General features: G+C 42.2%; 1 protein-coding gene across 1 annotated transcript; it reads right to left on the bottom strand.

Annotated features, from left to right (window-relative positions):
• Positions 1 to 22,615: 22,615 nt before the first annotated feature.
• Sst (somatostatin) lies at positions 22,616 to 24,010 on the bottom strand. Its single transcript, XM_021185651.3, has 2 exons — positions 23,635 to 24,010; positions 22,616 to 22,970 (listed from the first exon to the last, which is right to left on the bottom strand). Exons 1-2 carry the CDS (start codon positions 23,770 to 23,772, stop codon positions 22,758 to 22,760), a joined length of 351 nt encoding a protein of 116 aa, XP_021041310.1. The 5' UTR covers positions 23,773 to 24,010; the 3' UTR covers positions 22,616 to 22,757.
• Positions 24,011 to 24,558: the final 548 nt, after the last annotated feature.

Genomic DNA, 24,558 nt, shown 5'->3' on the forward strand with positions numbered 1-24,558 from the left:
ATACTATCATATCATCTGCAAATAGTGATGCCTTAACTTCTTTGCCAATTTATATCCCCTTGATCTCTTTTTGTTGTCTTATTGTTCTACCTAGAACTTCGAGTATTATACTGAACAGATATGGGGAGAATGGGCATCTTTCTCTTGCCCTTGATTTTAGTGGGATTGCTTCAACTATCTCTCGATTTAATTTGATATTTTCTGTTGGTTTGCAGTAAATTGCTTTTATTATGTTTAGGCCTTGAATTCCTGATCTCTCCAATACTTTTAACATGAAGGAGTATTGTATTTTGTCAAATGCTTTTTCTGCATTTAAAGAAATTATCATGTGATTTGTTTCTTTGAATTTGTTTATATAGTGGATTGTGTTAATAGATTTTTGTATATCGAACCAGCCTTACATCCCTGGGCCTACTTGATCATGGTGAATGATCATTTTGATGTGTTGGATTCAGTTTACAAAAAATTTATTGAGTATTTTTGCATTGATATTCATAAGCAAAATTGGTCTTGAAGTTCTCTTTTTTGTTGCTTCCTTGTGTGGTTTAGGTATCAGATTGTGGCTTCATAGAATGAATGTTAGCCTTCTGAGAAAGGTAGTGTTCCTTCTGTTTCTATTTCATTATCTTATGGAATGGTTTGAGGAATAGTGGCATTAGGTCTTCTTTGAAGGTCTGATAGAATTCTGCACTAAAACCATCTGGCCCTGGGCTTTTTTTTTTTTTTTTTTTTTTTTTTGGTTCATGGTGGACTACTTGTTTGTGATAGCCAGAAGCTGGAAAAAAACAGATGTCCCACAACAGAAGAATGGATACAAAAATTTGGTTCATTTACACAATGGAATACTATTCAGCTAGTAAGGAGAGGACAACCTGAGTTTTGTAGGCAAATGGATGAATCTAGAAAATATCATCCTGAGCGAGGTAACTTAGACCCAAAAGGACGGTATGTACTAACTAGTAAGTGGATATTAGCCCCCCCCCCAAAAGTAAAAAATACCCAGGATACAGCCTCAAGGACTACAGAACTCAAGAACTACAGAACTCAACAAGGTTAACAAGCTGAAGAACCCAAGGGAGGACACTTCAGTCTCACTTGTGAGGGAGAAGAAAGCAATCATAGAACGGGGAGGGAGGGAGGAAGGGACCTGGATGGGAAAGGGACAGAGAGGAGAAGAGGGGAACATGATCAGGTATCGGGTAAGGGAAAAGGACTGAAGCCCTGAGGGCCAGCAGAAAGAATGGAAACAGGCAACATTGGGAGGTAGGAGGTGGGAAGACCCTCCAGAATGTACCAGAGACCTGGGAGGTAAGAGACTCTCAGGACTCAATGAGATGGACCTTAGGTAAAAAGCCCTACATTGGGGAAAGGGAACTTGTAGAGCCCACCTCCAGCAGAAAGACAGGGCATCAAGTGAGGGATGGGGTTGCTATCCCACAGTTAAAAACTCTGGCCCATAATTGTTCCTGTCTGGAAGAACTGCAGGAATAAAAATGGAGAAGGGCCTGCGGGAAAAGACAGTCCCAAAATGAAAGCCAGCTCAAGGGGATGCCCCAAGGCCTGACACTTTTACTGAGGTTATGGAGTGCTCACAAAAAGGGGCCTATCATGACTGCCCTCCGAAAGACCCAACAAGAAGCTGAGAAAGTCAGATGCAGACATTGACACCCAACCAATGGACAGAAACTGCTAACCCCTGTGGTTAAATCAGGGAAAAGCTGGAAGAAGCTGAGGATGGAGGGTGATGCTGTAGGAAGACTAACAGTCTCAGTTAACCTGGACTTCCAAGATCTCTCAGAAACTGGATGACCAACCAGGCAGCATACACTAGCTGATATGAGGCCCCCCAACACATATACAGCAGAGGACTACTGGGTCTGGGTTCAGTCAGAGATGATGCACCTAATCCTCAAGAGACTGGAGGACCCAGGGGGTGGGGAGGTCTGGTGGGGTGGGAGTAGGGGATGGAGACATCCTCATGGATACAGGAAGGGGAGGAGGTATGGGATGTGGAACAGTCAGAGGATGAACTGGGAGGGGGATCAAATCTGGATTTTAAAAAATGAGTAAATAAAATTTTAAAAAAGATAACCAATCTATAACCCAGTCAAGTACCTAGGATATATATTGCTATATAAAATGGTGCAATACATAGATTCTTACTTTGAGAATTTCAATTAATAGTTAGGAATGGGTTTTAGAAGCATAAAAACTCCAGGCAGTTCTGTGAGTTAAAACAGGACTATTGTTTTTCTTCCAACTATCAATGAAATGAAAGTTTATTTAAAAAAAAAAAGTTTGAGCTCTTGATTTTGGACGGTTCAGTCCAAGGTCACATGGGCCCATTGACTTTGAATAGCTTGATTTTGGAAAGACTTATAAATAAGCAATGAAGTCCTGTCACAGCCTGACTCATGAGGCTGTGGGATATGGAGTGGATGGCATCTACCTGAGTTTCATGGAATCTGATCCTATCTTGAGACAAAGACAGTATGAACTGAAGAACTACGAGAGAGCTCAGAATCTGGGAAATTTTTTCGTTCCTGTATACTGATAGGATATTGTGTTTCCTAAAGTTTATGGGGCTCATTGTTGAGTGGTCAGATGGTAACTAGAACTTTGTGGCCTGCTAAAATAGGTCAAGCATTCAATCTCCACTGAACCCCAAGAAGACGAAGCTAGAATATGTTTGTTTGCCAAAGAGCGTTGACATATGTTATTGCCCGCCGCTTTTGTGTCCCCCTGGTAAGAACACGCTCAGGGCAACCGGAATCTTCTGCAGCACAAACTTTATTGCTTACCCCATCAGGAGCCAGTGGAGAAGAGAGCCAGAGAGAGAGCCAGAGAGAGAGAGAGATGGCGGAGCCCCCTCCCTTTTATGGAGGACTGTCCTCCGCCTCGGACGTGTCACTCCCTGATTGGCTGCAGCCCATCAGCCAGAGTTGTCGTCACGGGAAAGGCAGAGCACATGGCGTGGAAAGCTACCCTGGCACATGCGCAGCTTGCTTGTTTACTACTTAGAACACGGGTGTCAGTGCCATCAGCGCCATCTTGTAATGGCGAATGTGAAGGCGGCTCCTTACAATATGTAAAAGAGAAAATAAGGGAATTCCAGAATATGATCCACGATCCAGCTTTAGCAGCAAGCTAAATGCCACATAAAACCTTCCTATGTGTCACATACATCCCAAGCACCATGGGTTATGATTACAATTATAGAGCTGTTTGCATTTCAGCCCAGACTGTTTCAAAGACTTTCTTCTGCATTTTCAGAAAACCTGAGATACTTGTAGTGAACCTCATATCCAAATAAGGTATATCTGGTTTTAAGACATCTCAAGACAACAACTATTTTGTTTTCTGGAAGTGAGAAGAAACTAACTCATTTTAATATGCTCCAGTCACAAGTCCCCTAGAAACTTCGCTGAAGATTCTTGAATTATACAAGTGTATGCATGATATATGTAGAGGTTGAAGGTTGACCTTGGGTGCCATTCACTGGAGCCATCAGTCTTGGAATTTTGAGACAGTGTCTCTCAATGGGAGCAGGAAGGCTGAAGTGCTTAACACTGTATGGTGCTGACTCACAAAACATAAAACAAATTTAAAATGGAAGGAAAATAATCAAAAGAATGGGAAAGAACTTGATTTAAATAGGTAAAACAAATTTTCAGCTTTTAAATTTTGTTTTGTTTTGTTTTTGTTTGTTTGTGAACATTTACCCCTAGAAACACCATTGGAACTTGGCAATTATGCTAAGCTTACTGGTCAATGAATTGCAGGGACATTCTGTCTCCATCTCTCCAGTGCTGAAATCACAGGTGTGCGCTACCAGACTTGTCAATTTTCATTGTCACTAGAGATCAAACTTATATTGTTATGTTTTCATGACAAGTGGTTTACTAACTGAACTATCTACCCAACCTTTCCATTTGTTACCTTGTGAAACATCTTATCAAGAGATTGGGGAAGGTTGTTATGTCCCATTCCTCTGTTCCAGTCTCTACTGGTTTACAGTACTAAATGCCACTTCCTGCCTGTGAAGTGAGCCCACCATACAGCAGCAGGTTACACTCATAACTGCTTTGCCAAGATTGCACAGATAGGCAAATCTTTCCTGGCGTGTAGTCATTTCAAAATATTGATGATAATTCTCCACTAGAAGTTTATATCCTATCAAATACTAGCTTCGACATTCAGGGTAAACTGAGGCAGGGAGTAGAGTTGGAGCTTTACTAGGCCTGCAAAATGATCTGGGGTAGGTGACAGTGAAAAAGTCTTTGTAGATGCCTTGGGGACCCATGAAAAAGAAAAAAAAAAGAATAGAAATGGGGAAAGAATCACAGACAGACCGACAGACAGACAGACAGACAGACACACACACTTCAACAAGGTCCAACAACTTAACACATACACACACATACATTCATACATACATACATACATACATTCATACATACATACATACATACATACATATATTTTTCACACATTGGGTGAATGGAGCAAAGCTCCAACAAGCAAGCTATAATAACTTTATTTTTTTTCTCCTACAGCTTATATATCGAGCAGAATCTGTCAAGCAGTACAGAAATCACAAAATGGGGTTACATTCTATTCGTCTTAAAGGGAATAATTAAAATGAGTATATTTAGAAAAATATGTTCCCTAATACCCTCACATGATCAAATATTTTATATATTATGAACTAAAAAATTATTCCCAAGAATCCACATACATTTGTAATTAAGCAACTTATTATAGATTGACAAAGTGTAAACAAACAAGGTAATTTTCTCAGCCAGTTTCTCTTACTGGCAGAGTACAATTTGTGCTTACAAAGAAAGGATCAATTATTTTATTATTATTTATCTTAAAAAGGAATCATAAAAAATGTTAAGAGAGTTACAAATCTAAACTTTTATATGACAATCAGTGACTTCTATTTTAAATCCCCATGGTGCAGATCTGCTCATTAACAATTTTTTTATTAAATCATATCAGAAAGCTGAGGGCAAAAATGGTTACAAGAACTCGATCATCACCTTGATCATCAGCCCAGCTTTAGCAAGAGAACGTGTCAATCAACTGTCAGGCTGCCACCGTTCTTGTTTCCTGACCTTAAACTTATCTATCTCTCACTAAGGTACTGACCAAAGAGCATACACAGGCTGGTCCAAGTCCCTCAGCATATATGTAGCAGAGGGCTGCCTTGTCTGTCCTCAGTGAGAGAGGATGAGCCTAATCCAGTAGAAACTTGATTCCCCAGGGGAGCAGAGTGCCTTGTGTGAGGATGAGCACCCTCTCAGAGGCAAAGGGGAAGAGTGATGGGGGAAGAACTCTGCAAGGGGGAACTGGGAGGTGGGCAACATTTGAGATGTAAGTAGATAAAATTATTAATAGTAATAACAACAATAATAAATCTAGCCCCACAAAATAAACAAATAAAACATCCCTTCCTCAATAATCAAAAGTGGGCCTTTCTGAAGTCTAAATGGGTCCCTAAGATTTTCTACATCAAAGCCAGTAGCAAAAAAACATCTTAACAACTTCACTAACAATTTGCATCTCTAAATTCTTTCTGAGTGTGGTGGTCGTTGCTAACAATCTGCACCTCTGCATTCTTTCCAAGGGTGGTGGTTGAGTCATTCATCTGCTCCAACAGCAATGCTTAAAAGAGTTCATTCATTCCAATTCTAAGAAGGGTCCAAGTGTCCACACTTTGGTCTTCGTTCTTCTTGAGTTTCATGTGTTTTTCAAATTGTATCTTGGGTGTTCTAAGTTTCTGGACTAATATCCACTTATTAGTGAGTTCATATCATGTGAGTTCTTTTGTGATTGGGTTACCTCACTCAGGATGATGCCCTCCAGGTCCATCCATTTGCCTAGGAATTTCATAAATTCATTCTTTTTAATAGCTGAGTAGTATTCCATTGTGTAAATGTACCACATTTTCTGTATCCATTCCTCTGTTGAGGGGCATCTGGGTTCTTTCCAGCTTCTGGCTATTATAAATAAGGCTGCTATGAACATAGTGGAGCATGTGTCCTTTTTACCGGTTGGGACATCTTCTGGATATATGCCCAGGAAAGGTATTGCTGGATCTTCTGGTAGTATTAGGTCCAATTTTCTGAGGAACCTTCAGACTGACTTCCAGAGTGGTTGTACCAGCTTGCAATCCCACCAGCAGTGGAGGAGTGTTCCTCTTTCTCCACATCCTTGCCAGTATCTGCTGTCACCTGAATTTTTGATCTTAGCCATTCTGACTGGTGTGAGGTGGAATCTCAGGGTTGTTTTGATTTGCATTTCCCTGATGTTTAAGGACTTTGCCCCTTCTTAGAATTGGGAACAAAACACCCATGGAAGGAGTTACAGAGACAAAGTTTGGAGCTGAGACAAAAGGATGGACCATCTAGAGACTGCCATATCCAGGGATCCATCCCATAATCAGCCTCCAAACGCTGACACCATTGCATACACTAGCAAGATTGTGCTGATAGGACCCTGATATAGCAGTCTCTAGTGAGACTATGCCGGGGCCTAGCAAACACATAAGTGGATGCTCACAGTCAGCTATTGGACGGATCACAGGGCCCCCAATGGAGGAGATAGAAAAAATACCCAAGGAGCTAAAGGGATCTGCAACCCTATAGGTGGAACATTATGAACTAACCAGTACCCTGGAGCTCTTGACTCTAGCTGCATATGTATCAAAAGATGGCCTAGTCGGCCATCACTGGAAAGAGAGGCCCATTGGACTTGCAAACTTTATATTCCCCAGTACAGGGGAATGCCAGGGCCAAAAAGTGGGAGTGGGTGGATAGTGTGGGGGGGAGAGTATGGGGGACTTTTGGGATAGCATTGGAAATGTAAATGAGGAAAATATAAATAAATAAATAAATAAATAAATAAATAAATAAATAAAGAGTTCATTCATACTATTGTAGGTACTGATGACATTGCCCCCTGAGAGTTTCCATACAACTCCTAGATTATGCAGGATGTGATCTGAGAGCAGCAAGCAGACTGAAACCCCACAGCAGGATGAAGCCCTCAGGACATATAGTCCTCAAGGCTCTGCCTCTCAAGGTACACTCATCATGGTGGTGCTAACCAATTGGCCCCATTCCATGAGTTCTAAAGCTGTTTTGTTCTTCCTTTTGCATGACTCCCAACAATATCCTGTTTTCTAGACCTGTAAGTGTCAGCCAGCAGGGAAGAAGCTTCTAGCTCATCCCCAACCTTACTTCTCTATGTCCTGTAGCCAAAACATGCAGTGCTCTCAGGCATATGCATTTATCATCCAATTCTGGTTCACAACCAAAAGCATTTGCAATAGCCTTATAGTTTAGGTGACCTTAATAGCCTTCCTGGCCAACAACTCATGGGGAGATAGTCTATCCTTGGCACTGAGATTCTTTTACTTAACAACTCTTTGGCTCCTGGGAATGGCCTTTTTCACCCACATATGGCATCTTTGTTGAAATTTGTTGTTTTCTGTTTTCCTGGTTTTTTTCCTTCAGATGATTTTTCAAAAGAATTTTTTAAAATAAAAAGTAGCAGGCTCTGTGAAGACCCACTGTTATAAGGGCATGTGTCAGTTATTGGACAACTATGGGTATTCTAAAATTAAGTTTTAGCCAGACCCAATGAAGCATTAACATATGTCATCACTTATATAAATTTATTCTCCAAAAGCAATGTTGGGCACAGCAGCATGGATGGGAGACATTGCCTAATCCAGCCCTCTACAATTCATAGACATTTTCCATGGACCATCCTGCTTTCTCATTATAAGGTACTGATGCTGCCATAGGGCCAGTGCTCCTTCTGGTCTTGGGGTCTTGGTGAATCTGGATTGTATAGCTGAGCCCAGACCAGATCCAAGAGGGATTAGGGTTGTGCTCTGCTCAGCTGTACCTAACCCTGGAATTGGCACCACTAGTCTTTTAGGGTGTGTACGTATACCATACTCTAGGGAAACTGCCTACTCCTCAGACAAGCTTGTTCTTTTTAAAAACCTTTACTGTTTACTCAGTGATGCCCTTTGTGAATGTTTGTTTGATGTTGATTTTAACATCTTCCAGAAATTCACTAGCTTAGTATTTGAGCTTCTGTTCATATTTTCTCTAGGATTTCTGTCTTGTCTCAATTTTTGTGGCATTTGTCTTAGAGTGTCGAGGGCAGATTCCCTGTGAGCTCTCTTTTTCTCATTCCATCTTAATTGTTCTAGGACTTTATAAACATTTTTTATATTGTACAAAGTTATTCAGATCTGTAAAAGATGCTTCTGCCTTTTAGGGACCCCAGCCCAGCATGGAACCTAGCAAAGCCTCTTAGTTACATTAGCAGTCCTGGAATCACCACTGAACTAACATCTTTCTTAAGTCACTGTGAATACACTTAGGTCCTGCAGTGAGTTGAACATGAATCTCTGTCTCTAATGCCCAGCTGTTTCAGCAATGCCCTCTTGTCTTCCAATAACTATATCAGCCAATTATAATCAAGTGTCCTTAATGTCTCATATGAGCCAGTTTTGTCATTTCCATTGACCCATGTTTCTTTGTTTCCTTGGATATTGAGTGACGACACCCACACCATGCCCTACTTCCTCACATGACATGACAGACTGTGAGAAGCTATTTCATTGCTTGTTTAAAATTCCAACTCAGCCTTTAATCTCAGGACTTGGGAAGCAGAGGCAGGTGGATCTCCATTAGTTTGACAACAGCCTGCTCTACAAAATGAGTCCAGGACAGTCTGGGCTCTGTAAAACCTGTCTTAAACACACACACACACACACACATTCATACATACCAACAACAACAACAACCACAATTAAACAAGCAAAAGAGTCCCGACTCAAGCAGTTTAGATTCAGCAAAAGTTCTGGTTCTCGTTAGTTTCCTGTACTGAACCATTATTAAGACCCCTCCATCAACATGGGAAATCATGAACACCTACCTCACTCTCTTCCTCTCCACTGTCTGAGTCTTCACCTGAATTCCAGGTTTGTGAGTCCCAAGAAGAGCTCTTTAACATGGATCTAACTTACATTTTCTTTCCTGTTGCATTTTCAATTAGAAGAAATATAAATATAGCACCTGTTTCATTTTTCCCTTTTCCATATTTCCTGCCAAATAAGAGGTTAACACAGAGGATAGAATGTAGGCTGTTTTCCTCTTATCATCCCTTCCTTAGTGGAACAAGTTCTCTCCGGGAATTGAGGCTCAGTTGTACATCCTATTGCCCACAACACAGGCCATGCAAATGAAGCCACAATCTGCTTATGACCCCTTCCCATACATGCTACTTTTAAAAGTTGTAATGTTCTTTGCTTCGCCATATGGTTTGGAGGCTTCCTTATATTGGCGGGTTGCCTTTCATTTATCAAGGAGCCATGTCACTCCCATATCAAACAGAGGAAGACAGCCTCCTTAGGAACTTTTCCTTGGAGACACTCTACTCCCAAATGCCTTGACCTTGCTTGTGTGCCCCACCACTCATTGCAGGGAGTAATGCAATCACCATTAAAGCAAGGAGACATACCATCCAATAATAGCACATGGGGATGGGCAGCAATATCTGCTTGTCTGTGCATATGCTCCACCCTCATAGAACTCATCTTGGGTTTGATGTCTAACATCATCACAGAGGTTATACACTTCACTCCACCTCAACACATCCCTAGTTATGTAAGCTCCTAGTCAGAAGCCAATTGTGTTGTGTAATCTTCCCTGAGAATTGAAAAATATCTGTGTACCCCCATAGGGTCCCAATGACAAACTAAAGAGACAGTCCTATGGAAGTTTAGCTTAGTGAAGCACTGAGTTACAAGAGCATGAAAGAGTCAACTGCAGCCGCATGCTGACAGCTTACCCTAACAGAGATACAAACTCATGAAAGCTCTATCCCTGGAGGTCCTTCAACACCTTCAGGCAGATAACTTCCTGCCCCCAGCCATAGCGTATATAGTGTATTGCCACTGTAACCTTGGGGAGAGGCCTTTCAATACTTGTAGTTGCTTTTGGGTCTTGCAAGTTGTGTTTATTTCGTGATCCCTGTCAGTGCCTTCTTCTCTCACCAAGAGGGATTCTTTCAACTCAGAGGAAGTAAACATAAAATAGCATAAGATAAGAAAAGTTTCAAAAAGTCACTGTCTGACACCCTAGTTTGGGGAGTAAATGGCAAATAGAGATGGAAATGGAGGATAAAGAACTTTGCCTTAGTTAAATTTATAGATCTCAACTTGTAATGCTTACATTTTATAGCCAGTAAATTGCTGTCCAAGAATGGCAATTCTAGGGCAGCTTAATGTTTCCCTTCACAAAATCTGTTGTCTGGTCTTGATGCACACTGCAACTGAAATCATTTTCATACAGGAAATGTAGAATTAACCAGCAATTAACTGGGCAATGCACTTCATTTTCTTAACAATTTGAACTCTATTTTAAATGCATGAATTTCTCTGAGGTGTTTATTTTAATAACACCGTTTACTACTGATCACAATGTTATCATCTTGATGCACCACATATGTGAGGCTAATAAAAATGAGGCAAGCAAGCCGGGCGTGGTGGCGCACGCCTTTAATCCCAGCACTTGGGAGGCAGAGGCAGGCGGATTTCTGAGTTCGAGGCCAGCCTGGTCTACAGAGTGAGTTCCAGGACAGCCAGGGCTATACAGAGAAACCCTGTCTCGAAAAACCAAAAAAAAAAAAAAAATGAGGCAAGCATTTGTGTGATCTGGAATAATCACTTGAGACTCTATGAGACACAGTAACTTCAATAACATAAATGCTTATTTACATACACATATATATGCATATATATATATATATATATATATATTGATCTCGAAAATTTCAAGGGGTATAAAGGTGGTATTGAGAGAGATGTATTGAGTAGAGAATGATAATCGATTACAGATAAAACATAAGTACAGAGGTGGAATAATAGGAGCAGAGAAGCTTAAGCAGGGGAGTTCAGGGAGGAGAGCATTAACCTAAGGAACAATACATGAAGAAGACGCATGGAAATCTTCCATCGTGCAGCTCAGTCTCGAAAGATAACTGGAGGGGCTGGCAGAGCACATGTGAATGGAAATCCTGGGGGTTGACGATTTACACAGGGGTGGAGGTGGGGGAATCTTGGAGACTAGAAGGTGAAGTGAGAGTAGTAGTGAGAAGTGAATTAACCAAAACTTAAGAATTTACCGTAGCTGGGCGTGGTGGCGCACGCCTTTAATCCCAGCACTTGGGAGGCAGAGGCAGGCGGATTTCTGAGTTCGAGGCCAGCCTGGTCTACAAAGTGAGTGCCAGGACAGCCAGGGCTACACAGAGAAACCCTGTCTCGAAAAACCAAAAAAAAAAAAAAAAAAAAAAACAAAAAGAATTTACCAAAAAAAAATTGCAAGAAACATACTAACTTCAAAATATAGTATCTGCTTTAAAAATTGACATCAAATGGAGGCACACTGTATGAAAATACAATGCTGTTTCCAGAAAATATGGACTACTAAAAAAAATTGCAGTATCAGTCATGAGTGCTATGAACTATGGGTCAGCGGGGACCATATGCCAACAAAACAATACAAGCTATTGCCCTTGCTCTTGGTCAACCATCACAACTAAATGGCAAGATCTTATTTCTGAAGATGTCGTATATTTTGGTTGTAGGACATAGAGAAACCAATCTAAAATTGACAGGGAAATTCCTCCCTGTTGTCTAGTGGTCATAGTGCCAGAATGTGTTCTTCATAATGCTGGAAAGAAAAGCATTAATTATCTTACCTCGTGATGGACCTGTGTGCTTCAATACCAGCCTGCCCAGCAAGATATTATCATCAGTACAATTGGCAATTGGTTGCACCTGGGAAAGGGGATTCTTTTTTTGTCCTTTTGGGATATGGTGTGGCTACTAGCAGTTGCCCAGGCTCCAGTAGATGCACACATACCCATGCTCCTATAAGTAACACTAATTGGACCCAGTATTATACAGGGGACTGAGAATAGAATTGGAGGAGAAAATGGTGGTGTGTATGTGATCATAATATATAAAATACAAGTATAAAATTTTCAAAGAGTAAATTTCAAGTTAGTGGTCTAATAAAATAAAGGAAGGAGAAGGAAGAAGAAGGAGGAGGAGGGAAGAAGATGGAGGAGGAGAAAGGAAGGAGGAGGAAGAGGAGGAGGAGGAGGAGGAAGAAGAAGAAGAAGAAGAAGAAGAAGAAGAAGAAGAAGAAGAAGAAGAAGAAGAAGAAGAAGCAGCAGCAGCGGAGGGGGAGGAGGAGGAGGAGGAGGAGGAGGAGGAGGAAGACAAAAAGAAAAGCATTTACAACCTCTAAATCTTAGGTTAATTCTCAGGTTTAGTTCTTCCTGTATTTTAGATTCAATTATAAAAAAAAAAAAAAAAAAAAAAAAAAAAAAAAAAAAAAAAAAAAAAAAAAAAACAAGCTAAATATAGTGTCACATGCTGTGATGGTTTGTATATCCTTGGACCAGGGAGTGGCACCATCTGAAGGTGTGGCCTTGTTGGAATAGGTGTGACCTGGTTGGAATGGGTGTGTCACTGTGGATGTGGGTATAAGATCCTCACCCTAGTTGCCTGGAAGTCAGTCTTCCACTAGCAGCCTTTGGATGAAGACATAGAACTCTCAGCTCGTGCTGCGCCATGCCTGCCTGGATACTGCCATGCTCCCACCTTGATGATAATGGACTGAACCCCTGAACCTGTAAGCCAGCCCCAATTAAATGTTGTTTTTTATAAGACTTGCCTTGGTCATGGTGTCTGTTCACAGCAGTAAAACCCTAACTAAGACAGAAGTTGGTACTGGGAGTGGGGTATTGCTGTGATAGGCCTGACCATGCTTTTATTTGAAAGAATGTGGATTTTGGGACTTTGGATTTGGAAAGCAGTGGAATGCTTTAAATGGGGCTTAATGGGTCATCCTAGTAGGAATATGGAAGATTTTGTTGCTGGGAGTGATTTGAACTGTGTTGACCTGGCCCAAGAGATTTCAAAAGAGAAGAATTTCAGAATGTGGCATAAGGACTGGTTTTGTGGTATTTTGGTGAAGAATGTGGCTACTTTTTACCCTTGTCTGAAAAGTTTACCTGAGGCTAAGGTGAAGAGACTTGGATTAATTGCATTAACAAATGAAGTTTCAAAAAAGCCCAGCAGAGACTCTGTTCTCTGGTTAAGTCTCACAAAGAGAAGTTTGAACAAGCATAGCAAGCTTAGAAAGGCCAAATTTAAAATATATGGTTTGAGTATTAAAGGCATACCAGGAAGTGAAATGGAGCAAAATCCTGTGTTCTAGGAGATAACAGATTAAGGGAGTGGGACCTTGGGGCAAGATCCTACCCAGCTAAATTAAATCCAGGCATGGTGGTACACACCTTTAATCTCAGGAGACAGGCATGCTGATCTCTGCATTCAAGGTCAATCTACAGAGCAAGATCCGGGATAGCCAAGCTTAGGCAGTGAAGGATTTGGAAAACAGAAAGCCAGTGACAATGTAATAGTACAAGTGGGTCATGTTCTAGTTTCTGCAAGCAGCAGAACTCGGCAGCTTCAGCCATGTGGCTCTGGCTCTAGAGTTAAGAATGGAAGGAACTACTGGGACAATTAAAGCTGGTTAGCTGGAGCTAAGAAATTAGCAGTGATTAAGAAGAGACCAGCATTACTGAGGTGAAATCTTATGGGAATTGTTTTCTGGGAGCACAAAGAAGCTGTGTTCCAGAGATAGCCAAGGTTGTACCACGTGCTGCGGCTGGACTTGGTAATGTGTAAGAGTCACCCAGGTAGTACTGCTTGTGAAGGAATGAAGGGATCATGGAGAGAAGCTGAGGCTTAGCACTGTGAGAGGCTAGGGAAGGCCATTAGAGAAGGTGAAGCCTCAGTTGTAGTTGATGGCCCAGGATTGAAGGGGTCATGCAAAGGATTTGAGGCTTGGCACCTTGAAGAGAGCCTATGAGAGGCTATTGGTGAAGCCTAGTTGGAGTGGAACACCCCAGTGTATTGGAGATGTCAGTACCATGGGATGATCACCAAGAACAGCAGCCGTAATGGAGTGGATCAACCTGAGCATAGAGTGCTACAGAGCACAGAGATGGAGAAGTGATGCCAGCCCTTAGGAGGAGTCCAAAAGATCAAGTGGAATCCCAGACACTGAAAGAAGAAGCTGTAACATTGAACTTGCCTTGGAGACTCAAAGATGTTAAAGATGCCAGAGCCATGGGACACATGCTGAGGAAAGCTGCTAACAGGGAGTGGAACCAGCCCAGGAGGAAGCAGTTTGTTGCAGTCAAAAAAGATGAAAAAGGAGTGGAGATCTGAAGACCACTTTGACATCAGCGATGGAGATGCAGAGTTTGGAGTTTGCCCAGCTGGTTTCCGGCCTTGCTTTGGGGATTACAGTTAATTAAGTTGAATGAATCTCAGAAGAGACCTTGAACTTTGGACTTTTAACATTGTTGCAACTGCTATAGACTATGAGGACTTTGAAAGTTGCACTAAATGCATTTTGCATTATGCTATGTTTAAGTATGGTCCCCATAGACTCATGTTTTTGAACAAGTCTATGGGGACCAGGGAGTGGAATGTGATGGTTTGTATATCCTTGGACCAGGGAGTGGCACCATCTGAAGGTGTGGCCTTGTTGGAATAGGTGTGACCTGGTTGGAATGGGTGTGTCACTGTGGATGTGGGTATAAGATCCTCACCCTAGTTGCCTGGAAGTCAGTCTTCCACTAGCAGCCTTTGGATGAAGACATAGAACTCTCAGCTCGTGCTGCGCCATGCCTGCCTGGATACTGCCATGCTCCCACCTTGATGATAATGGACTGAACCCCTGAACCTGTAAGCCAGCCCCAATTAAATGTTGTTTTTTATAAGACTTGCCTTGGTCATGGTGTCTGTTCACAGCAGTAAAACCCTAACTAAGACAGAAGTTGGTACTGGGAGTGGGGTATTGCTGTGATAGGCCTGACCATGCTTTTATTTGAAAGAATGTGGATTTTGGGACTTTGGATTTGGAAAGCAGTGGAATGCTTTAAATGGGGCTTAATGGGTCATCCTAGTAGGAATATGGAAGATTTTGTTGCTGGGAGTGATTTGAACTGTGTTGACCTGGCCCAAGAGATTTCAAAAGAGAAGAATTTCAGAATGTGGCATAAGGACTGGTTTTGTGGTATTTTGGTGAAGAATGTGGCTACTTTTTACCCTTGTCTGAAAAGTTTACCTGAGGCTAAGGTGAAGAGACTTGGATTAATTGCATTAACAAATGAAGTTTCAAAAAAGCCCAGCAGAGACTCTGTTCTCTGGTTAAGTCTCACAAAGAGAAGTTTGAACAAGCATAGCAAGCTTAGAAAGGCCAAATTTAAAATATATGGTTTGAGTATTAAAGGCATACCAGGAAGTGAAATGGAGCAAAATCCTGTGTTCTAGGAGATAACAGATTAAGGGAGTGGGACCTTGGGGCAAGATCCTACCCAGCTAAATTAAATCCAGGCATGGTGGTACACACCTTTAATCTCAGGAGACAGGCATGCTGATCTCTGCATTCAAGGTCAATCTACAGAGCAAGATCCGGGATAGCCAAGCTTAGGCAGTGAAGGATTTGGAAAACAGAAAGCCAGTGACAATGTAATAGTACAAGTGGGTCATGTTCTAGTTTCTGCAAGCAGCAGAACTCGGCAGCTTCAGCCATGTGGCTCTGGCTCTAGAGTTAAGAATGGAAGGAACTACTGGGACAATTAAAGCTGGTTAGCTGGAGCTAAGAAATTAGCAGTGATTAAGAAGAGACCAGCATTACTGAGGTGAAATCTTATGGGAATTGTTTTCTGGGAGCACAAAGAAGCTGTGTTCCAGAGATAGCCAAGGTTGTACCACGTGCTGCGGCTGGACTTGGTAATGTGTAAGAGTCACCCAGGTAGTACTGCTTGTGAAGGAATGAAGGGATCATGGAGAGAAGCTGAGGCTTAGCACTGTGAGAGGCTAGGGAAGGCCATTAGAGAAGGTGAAGCCTCAGTTGTAGTTGATGGCCCAGGATTGAAGGGGTCATGCAAAGGATTTGAGGCTTGGCACCTTGAAGAGAGCCTATGAGAGGCTATTGGTGAAGCCTAGTTGGAGTGGAACACCCCAGTGTATTGGAGATGTCAGTACCATGGGATGATCACCAAGAACAGCAGCCGTAATGGAGTGGATCAACCTGAGCATAGAGTGCTACAGAGCACAGAGATGGAGAAGTGATGCCAGCCCTTAGGAGGAGTCCAAAAGATCAAGTGGAATCCCAGACACTGAAAGAAGAAGCTGTAACATTGAACTTGCCTTGGAGACTCAAAGATGTTAAAGATGCCAGAGCCATGGGACACATGCTGAGGAAAGCTGCTAACAGGGAGTGGAACCAGCCCAGGAGGAAGCAGTTTGTTGCAGTCAAAAAAGATGAAAAAGGAGTGGAGATCTGAAGACCACTTTGACATCAGCGATGGAGATGCAGAGTTTGGAGTTTGCCCAGCTGGTTTCCGGCCTTGCTTTGGGGATTACAGTTAATTAAGTTGAATGAATCTCAGAAGAGACCTTGAACTTTGGACTTTTAACATTGTTGCAACTGCTATAGACTATGAGGACTTTGAAAGTTGCACTAAATGCATTTTGCATTATGCTATGTTTAAGTATGGTCCCCATAGACTCATGTTTTTGAACAAGTCTATGGGGACCAGGGAGTGGAATGTGATGGTTTGTATATCCTTGGACCAGGGAGTGGCACCATCTGAAGGTGTGGCCTTGTTGGAATAGGTGTGACCTGGTTGGAATGGGTGTGTCACTGTGGATGTGGGTATAAGATCCTCACCCTAGTTGCCTGGAAGTCAGTCTTCCACTAGCAGCCTTTGGATGAAGACATAGAACTCTCAGCTCGTGCTGCGCCATGCCTGCCTGGATACTGCCATGCTCCCACCTTGATGATAATGGACTGAACCCCTGAACCTGTAAGCCAGCCCCAATTAAATGTTGTTTTTTATAAGACTTGCCTTGGTCATGGTGTCTGTTCACAGCAGTAAAACCCTAACTAAGACACATGCCTATATTCTAGCTACATGGTTGAATGATACACGTGTTCAATCCCAGAGTGAGAGTCTGTCTGAAAAACATGAACAGGTATGCAAACAAACAAGCAATCAAATCCACAAGACTGGGTACTTTACAAGGAAAAAAGCTGTAGTTTTCTTGCAAGGGTAAAGGTTGAAAATTCAAGATCAGGAGGCCCCATCTGTTCAACTTCTGATTTCAACCTTCTGGCTTTGTCAAAGGACAGCAGATGGTATCATGTGACAGGCCACATGTGTGAGAGAGGGGTCATACAACGAGAAGGATGAGAAGGAAGCCTCAGGGAAACACCAAGCATGCTCTTTGCAACAATTCATGCTTGAGAGAAAGAATCATTCCTGAGAGACCCAACCCACTTTACAAAAATCAGCATTTGCCTCCTCCAGCCTGGGGCCTCCGTGGCCCAATCCTCTCTACTAAAACTGTATCTTTTAAAGATTCAAGGTTGCTACTGTGACATCAATGGACAAGCTCCTAAGCTATCAACCACTGAGGAACAAATGATAGCACATGGTTACTACCCAGCCATAAGTGGAGCGACTGACATGGCCCGTACACTTAGGACTGCAACCCGTCCGTTTGTAACTGTGTCAAGCCTCGCCTTCGGTAGAGCCTGGCGTGAGGGAAAGGAAGCGCTTAAGCCCCGGGGTCCGTGATGCTGCCGGCTTGTTTTCATTCATTCATTTAGCAAAGCAAGGGATGTAATGTTTAGCACGTGAAAAAGAAAAGTTACAAATAATTTCTTAGAAATAGCACTCCTAGCAAATTCAGAAAACCAAACCCCAGTCCCAGAGCTCAAGTCCCCTGTTCCTCCAGCAATAATGGAGAAATAATCTCATTTGTACTGTGCTGAGAACTAAGTCAGGATGGTCGAAAGCCAAGCTGTTTTTGATTCACTTGACAAGTTACAGTTTTTCCCTTTTACTCCACCCCTTCCCCTAAGAAATAGTGGGAAGAGAATTGGATTAAAAATTAGACACTCTGGTTCCAGCTCTATGTCTCTTAAATGAACTACTGAGTCTGTGATTCATTTTCCTCATCTACAGAAGAAGAATAGCAGCGTGCCGCCCGTTACTGTATGTTATGGAAATGTATACCACTTCAGTACCCTACACCTCATTCATTCCATCTGGAATAAAATCATTAAGCCTTGTAAACCATTGTTTAAACCTAGTCAGAGAAATGCGTTTCCGATGCCCTCTGCTTTCCTAGCTCTCGGCAAAAGTATCCAGCGCAGCATTTGTTCATCCCTGATGAATGTGTCTCAGCCACTGTACGCAGTTCTCTGAAGCCTGAAAGCTTATTACACAAGCACTGCTGCTAAGTTTTCAGATGCTCTTTAATGAAAAACCAAACACCAGAACTAAAGCATTCACTCTCGCTAAGTAAAGAGCTGGAGAGGGTTGGGAGATGTGTGTTCCCTCGTTTGTGAAGACAGGGAGCAAGACTTCTGGGAAGATCTCTTAGAAAAGCATGCCAGATCATTGTGAAAATCCATGCCTTCTGGGGCAACCCCCTTCTACTCCAAGTCAGAATTGTCCTTCGCATCGTAGGGCTAATGCCCTGTCATGCTTAAAGTTCCTTTCCCCTCAATCAGTACCTTCATCATTTCTTGCTAATGTTTCTCAGCTTTATACCACTTTCTTCTCCCCTCCGAGAAGCAGACTGTTTGTCTGGTAGAAATTATGGAACCTGCAGAGTCACAGTATTTACACTAGAGCAGTAAAACCCACCAATTATGGAAAAGGTCAGACTCCTTTGAAGGCAATGGTAACAGAATAATGAGAGCTACCCTGGGGGATAACAGGGATAACATAGGATTTTTCCCAAACTCTGCATCAAGTTACTGTGTTATTAGGCAGTTAGAACCATTTCCATCCAATTTCAGTAAAATAAGTGAGGCGAGCAAGATGATTTTACAGCCCCCTTCACATTGGGCGTTCAGAATGACAAGGTATGTATTATGTCACCGCAACAAAGACTTGTGTGTGCACTGAGAACAATTAGAGCTACAACCAAGAAACTTGAAGTAGTAGCTGTTTGATATGTATTTTAGATTTTATTTGCCAGGTATCAAACAAGTTCAAAGAGACTTTTGTGTGTGGTCTCACCTTGTCTCGCTGCCTAGCATGTGTTCCTCTCTTCCTGAAATGTCTCTGACAGCATGTGTCTTCTAGTAGCCAGGAAATTACTGGGTGTGGAGCTTCACTCAATAACTGTTTTTTGTTTTGTACATTGGAACATAAATGAGAAAGGAGAGTGGACACGGTGGCACATACCTATAACTCCAGCAGTTAAAGCAGCCTTTGGCTAATCAAACTGTAGCTACCCCACCCAACAAAACACACACACACACACACTCACACACACAAGAGTTGGTGATACAGCTTAGTACTGAGGGCTAAAGACCTTGTTTGTTCTTCTTTAATAAATAGAAGGAAAAAATTAACCTGTATTTGTATCAAGAACAGATATTCAGTATGTCAGAAAAAACAAACCTAACAAAGGGGTTAGTGTTTCTTGATTTCTGTGGCTGTGAGCCCATGATTGGAGGGCAGTAAATTAGACCCGGCCAAGGGCTTGATGAAATGAGATGAAGAAAGCTAGAATGGATAGGTTCACAATGTTCGTGCTTCAGTGGTTATTAAACTCATGCTAACATACTGGGCCTTTCTGGTCTCTCACCATACAGTGAACACCAATGTCATCTTCCCATGTCAAATCAAGTACTGAAGAATTTTATCAACTAGTAAATAGAAATTAGTTTCGCTTAACAGTGAAGTTCATAGATCATATACTTCTTTCAATGAAAATTAACAAACTACTATGCTTCATACACAATGTGAGGGATGAGAGAGAGAGGACTGTCCAGGGTTAACAGTACAGGCTGTTATTGCTGAAGACCCAAGTTAGATTCTCAACACCCACAATGGATGACTCACAACTACCTGTAACTACAGCTGCAGGCATATCCAACACTTTTGGCCTCTGCAGACCCCACCAAAAATGCACACACAGACACACGCACACAAACACACACACACACACACCATTCAAAATAAAATTCATTTTAAGAATCAACACTGTAGGAGACATTGCTTGAACATATGCTTGCCCAAAAGAAGTTCATCTGTGAATGACAACTCTCCTCCACACACATAAAACTATAGAAAACAGTAGAAGAAACTATGTAAGCAGCATGGCAGAGATGCATTAAGCAATCAGAGAAGGCGCTTTTCGATTGACAGCACAGAGCAAGAAATTTATGAGGCAAGAAGCATATAAAATGGGCTTTAAAGGCTGCCTCAGGTCTGGATCATGGAAACAGGGAAAAACAAAGACCCTTGTCTTAGCCACAGCTAGAATATATATCACATGGCAATACAATTTTAACGCTAGCATTAACAGTAGCTGGGGCTCATCTGATCCTAAGAACACTAAAGGCTTGGTAAAGCAGAGCCTCAGCGTGCTGGGGGTGTTCGTTGGTGTGCTTGCTCTTCTGATGGGGAAGCTAAGATTCAGAAAATAACAATGTTTGCCCACACTCACTCTCTGAAAGGTACTGCAGGTCCTTCAGGAGTGCTGAGGATTGAGAGAGGGAGGAAGGGAGTATCTGAGAGGGCATTTTATTTTGTTTTATGTTTTGTCGCTAGATGATAAGCAACCAGAAGACTGGGGTGATCTTCCAGAAAAATCCAGTATAGGAAGAGCTTGAAAAGTAAAAGGCAAAGGCCTCAATATATTTAAATAAAGTGAAACAGGATGATAATCTTATTTGCATATTTTTCTTTCTCATTAACTTCTAGGTTAGCATAGAAAGCAATGGTATCATTAATGGATTTTCACACAGATGTGTCAATCTGAGGACTCCTCAGGTGCCTCTGTCACTATCAAGGTATAAAACGTCAGGGAAAACCAGAAGGGATATGAGTCTCCTTTATTTACAACACTATCTCCTTATAGAGCTGGGGCTGAAAGACAGGCACTGATGTTCAAGAGCCTTATGGCATTGAAACATTCAGGAGCCTGTTTGTGTACAGGCACACATCTGTGTAATTCTTGCCAATTCCCAGGCTGCTGTTAGGAACTGACAATGAATGATGATACTGAAAACATGGAGTCTCCTCTCGCTCATACAGTTCATTTGCTAACCAGAAAACAGTGCCCCTGCGTTCTTCTACATAATAAAGCGATCTCATCTTTCTACAGTTTACTGGCAGCCAAGATGCAAAAGGCAGTCAGCATAGATGTATTCTTTAAATGGACAGGCACTGATGACCCCTGAGTACCCGCCACAGAGGACGACCCCAACCTCCCAAGTGTATTTGTTTCCATAGAGATTAATAAAACGGATAGATGGGTTACTCTCCCATCCTTTTCATCACCTTCTCAGGAATTAGCATCCACAAAACCACATCCTTATTTAAAATGTGCTTTACTAGGCACAAATATTTCCTAAAAAACGTGAAGTTCTTCTTTCGTCTTTATTTGTTCCTTTAGTAAATTTTTACTATTCTTTTTATACTCATTTTCTATTTGGTTTGTTATACCAAACACTGAGAGATAAAACACATGTTCCCTAAAGACGTCTATTCCAGTGCTCTATGAGTTAAGTTAACAATATCTTAATCTTCATCTTGATCAGTCCCGTTTAATATGCTGTTTAATGATAATTATAGATGTAATGTATTGATCATTTATGATTGGAATTTTGCTTTTTTATCTGACTCCTATGTTGCTAGAACTGAAAAGGCTTGAGATGTCTCCTCCAGTGATTCTGTGGGAAGGGTTTCAGGCATTGATACCTCCAGTGCACTGAAGCATCTGGCAAAGACCCCACACATGTTTCTTGTGACCCAGAATTTCTATGCTTCAATTTTATAACAAAAGGGATAACCTCCCCTATGAAAACAAGGAGTGTGCTTTTACAATGGAGGCAGCCTTTTCGTCTTTTCCAGATACAGAGGAAATCATCAAAGAAGATATAAAACCGATGGTGTTTCTAGAGATAAATGTTCACAAACAAACAAAAAACCAAAACAAAACAAATTTTAAAAGCTGAAAGTTTGTTTCACCTCTTTAAATCAAGCTTTTTCCCACTTTTTTGATTATTTTCTTTCCATTTTAAATATGTTTTATGTTTTGTGAATCAGCACAGTACAGTGTTAAGTGCTTCAGCCTGACTGCCCATAAATTCTAAAACACTTTGGTAATCCTACAGCTATTCCCAAATGTCTTTAACATGCAAAGGATGTTTATGGCAGCTGCTCCCAATAGCCATCATTCAGATACATGGTTCAATTTATAGGCATTCAAAGTTATTCAAGTTTTAAAGGACCAGTTATTTATAGTCTAACTTTTATTACCACAGGGAATTTTCAATACACGTTTGTGTATGTGGGTATGTACACCTAAAATATGTTTACAAAAACCACAACCTATGCTCATCATGTATTTCTGAACAAAACAATTTACTCAAGAAGAAGTCAAACGCTTGTTCTTCATAATTTCACCATAATTTTATTTTGTATTTACAGTCTTCATTTTCTAACGCAGGGTCTAGTTGAGCATCGGGGGCCAGGAGTTAAGGAAGAGATATGGGGTTTGGAGGAGAGGGATCAGAGGTCTGGCTAGGACAACAATATTAAAGCTAACAGGATGTGAATGTCTTCCAGAAGAAGTTCTTGCAGCCAGCTTTGCGTTCCCGGGGTGCCATTGCTGGGTTCGAGTTGGCAGATCTCTGCAGCTCCAGCCTCATCTCGTCCTGCTCAGCTGCCTGGGGCAAATCCTCGGGCTCCAGGGCATCATTCTCTGTCTGGTTGGGCTCGGACAGCAGCTCTGCCAAGAAGTACTTGGCCAGTTCCTGGATAGGGCAATGAGAAGAACAAAAGGAGGAATGGGAGAGAGGGGAAAATGTGGTTTGAAACTAAGATTTAATCACTCAAAACCCAGTTTTTACAATAATATGGGTGATTGCTGTATATATTCATTAGATTATGCAGGGGGAAAAAAAGCTTCCCCAAACGCAAGTCTTTCAGAAAGTGCTCTGCCTTAAAACACAGAGAAATCACGGATGATAAGAAGTCGTTTATAAATATATAGAATGCCAATAGTTTGCGCAGCTCCATTTTCCTGTGATGAGATATGAAGTGGAGCTCAGTTCTTGCCAGATTTTTTGAAAGGTAAAGGCAAACCTCCCCATAAACTGAAGAGCCTCTTGCCCTAGACTCGTTTTGTGAACAAACATTGCATTTCAGCACCGGGGTCAGCAACCCTCTTGCCAGCACCAGGGATAGAGCCCAGTCTCTCCTACCTGCTTTCTGAATATTCTTGAAAGCCAGGGAGGAACTTACCTGCAAGGTGACCACCTGCGCTGATCAATTCTGAAAAGAGTAAGAGGGGACCCTAACTTCAAAAGTTTCCCTGGAAGCTTAGGGGCTGAGCGACTCTGAGAAGCGCCCGCTAAACACCTGTCGCAGGGGCTGCAGCAGGAAGGCTGGGGAATTCGCAAGGGGGACAGTCCTTACCTGTTTCCCGGTGGCAGCCGCCAGAGACTTCTGCAGAAACTGACGGAGTCTGGGGTCCGAGGGCGCGCCGGTGACACCGCCCAAAGCCAGGACGATGCAGAGCGCGGCCAGGGCGCACTGGAGACGGCAGGACAGCATCTTCCCTGCCTCAGGCAGCCAAGCTGGAGCGCGGTGGGTCAGTCTAGCCGCAGGTCTGCAGGCAGCAGCGACGGCTCGGGTAGCGTCTCCTTCAGCCGCTATGGAGCTCTCCACGGTCTCCCCTTTTTAAACTCTCTCTCTGACGTCAGCCAAGGAGGCGCCCCCAGATCTCACCAGTGCTTTTACGCACCATTAGCCTCGCAAAATCAATCACAGAAGTGAGGGGAGGCGACACGATCTAAAGTGGTTTATTTAAAAAAAAAAAAGAAAGAAAGAAAAAGAAAGCCTGCACCCACGCAGGCACATGAAATTCTCCATGCCACAGAGACCAAACAATCTTACCTTCACTCAGTGCTGACATGCCTCGCCCATATTTCAGCCACATAGGAGCACACTTAATTACACAGAGATCACTCAGTCCTTGGCTAGCAATACATCATCACACTCAGTTGGGTACCTGTCAATGTACCCAGGTTACTGGACTTGCATTTACCCTTAACTTTTTGTATGGCAAGTGAGACTTAGAGCGATCTGTCTAGGAAACAATCTCAGAATGAATTTGCAATTAAGAGGACTGAACTATATTCTCTCCCTCCATCTCTTAAAGCCTTGTAGGAAAAGAAGGATGAAATTGAGCTGTAAAGGAACCTCACTTTGTCCAAGCGGCCTATCTTTATATGTTAACAAAAGAAAACCACTGGAGAGACAGACAGACAGACACACAAACACACACACACAGAGGAAGGAGGGGGAGGGAGAAAGCCTACATTTGGCACCTGGAAACAG

The sequence above is a fragment of the Mus caroli genome, unplaced genomic scaffold (genome assembly GCF_978045245.1).
Source record: "Mus caroli unplaced genomic scaffold, Mus_caroli_1 scaffold_17, whole genome shotgun sequence".
Classification (NCBI taxonomy): Eukaryota; Metazoa; Chordata; class Mammalia; order Rodentia; family Muridae; genus Mus; species Mus caroli.

Excerpts from the sequence above, each read along its gene's own strand:
- Sst (XM_021185651.3), bottom strand. The coding sequence starts at position 23,772 with ATGCTGTCCTGCCGTCTCCAGTGCGCCCTGGCCGCGCTCTGCATCGTC. Across the intron at positions 22,971-23,634 it reads CGGCTGCCACCGGGAAACAG|GAACTGGCCAAGTACTTCTT; the intron begins GTAAGGACTGTC and ends TGCCCTATCCAG.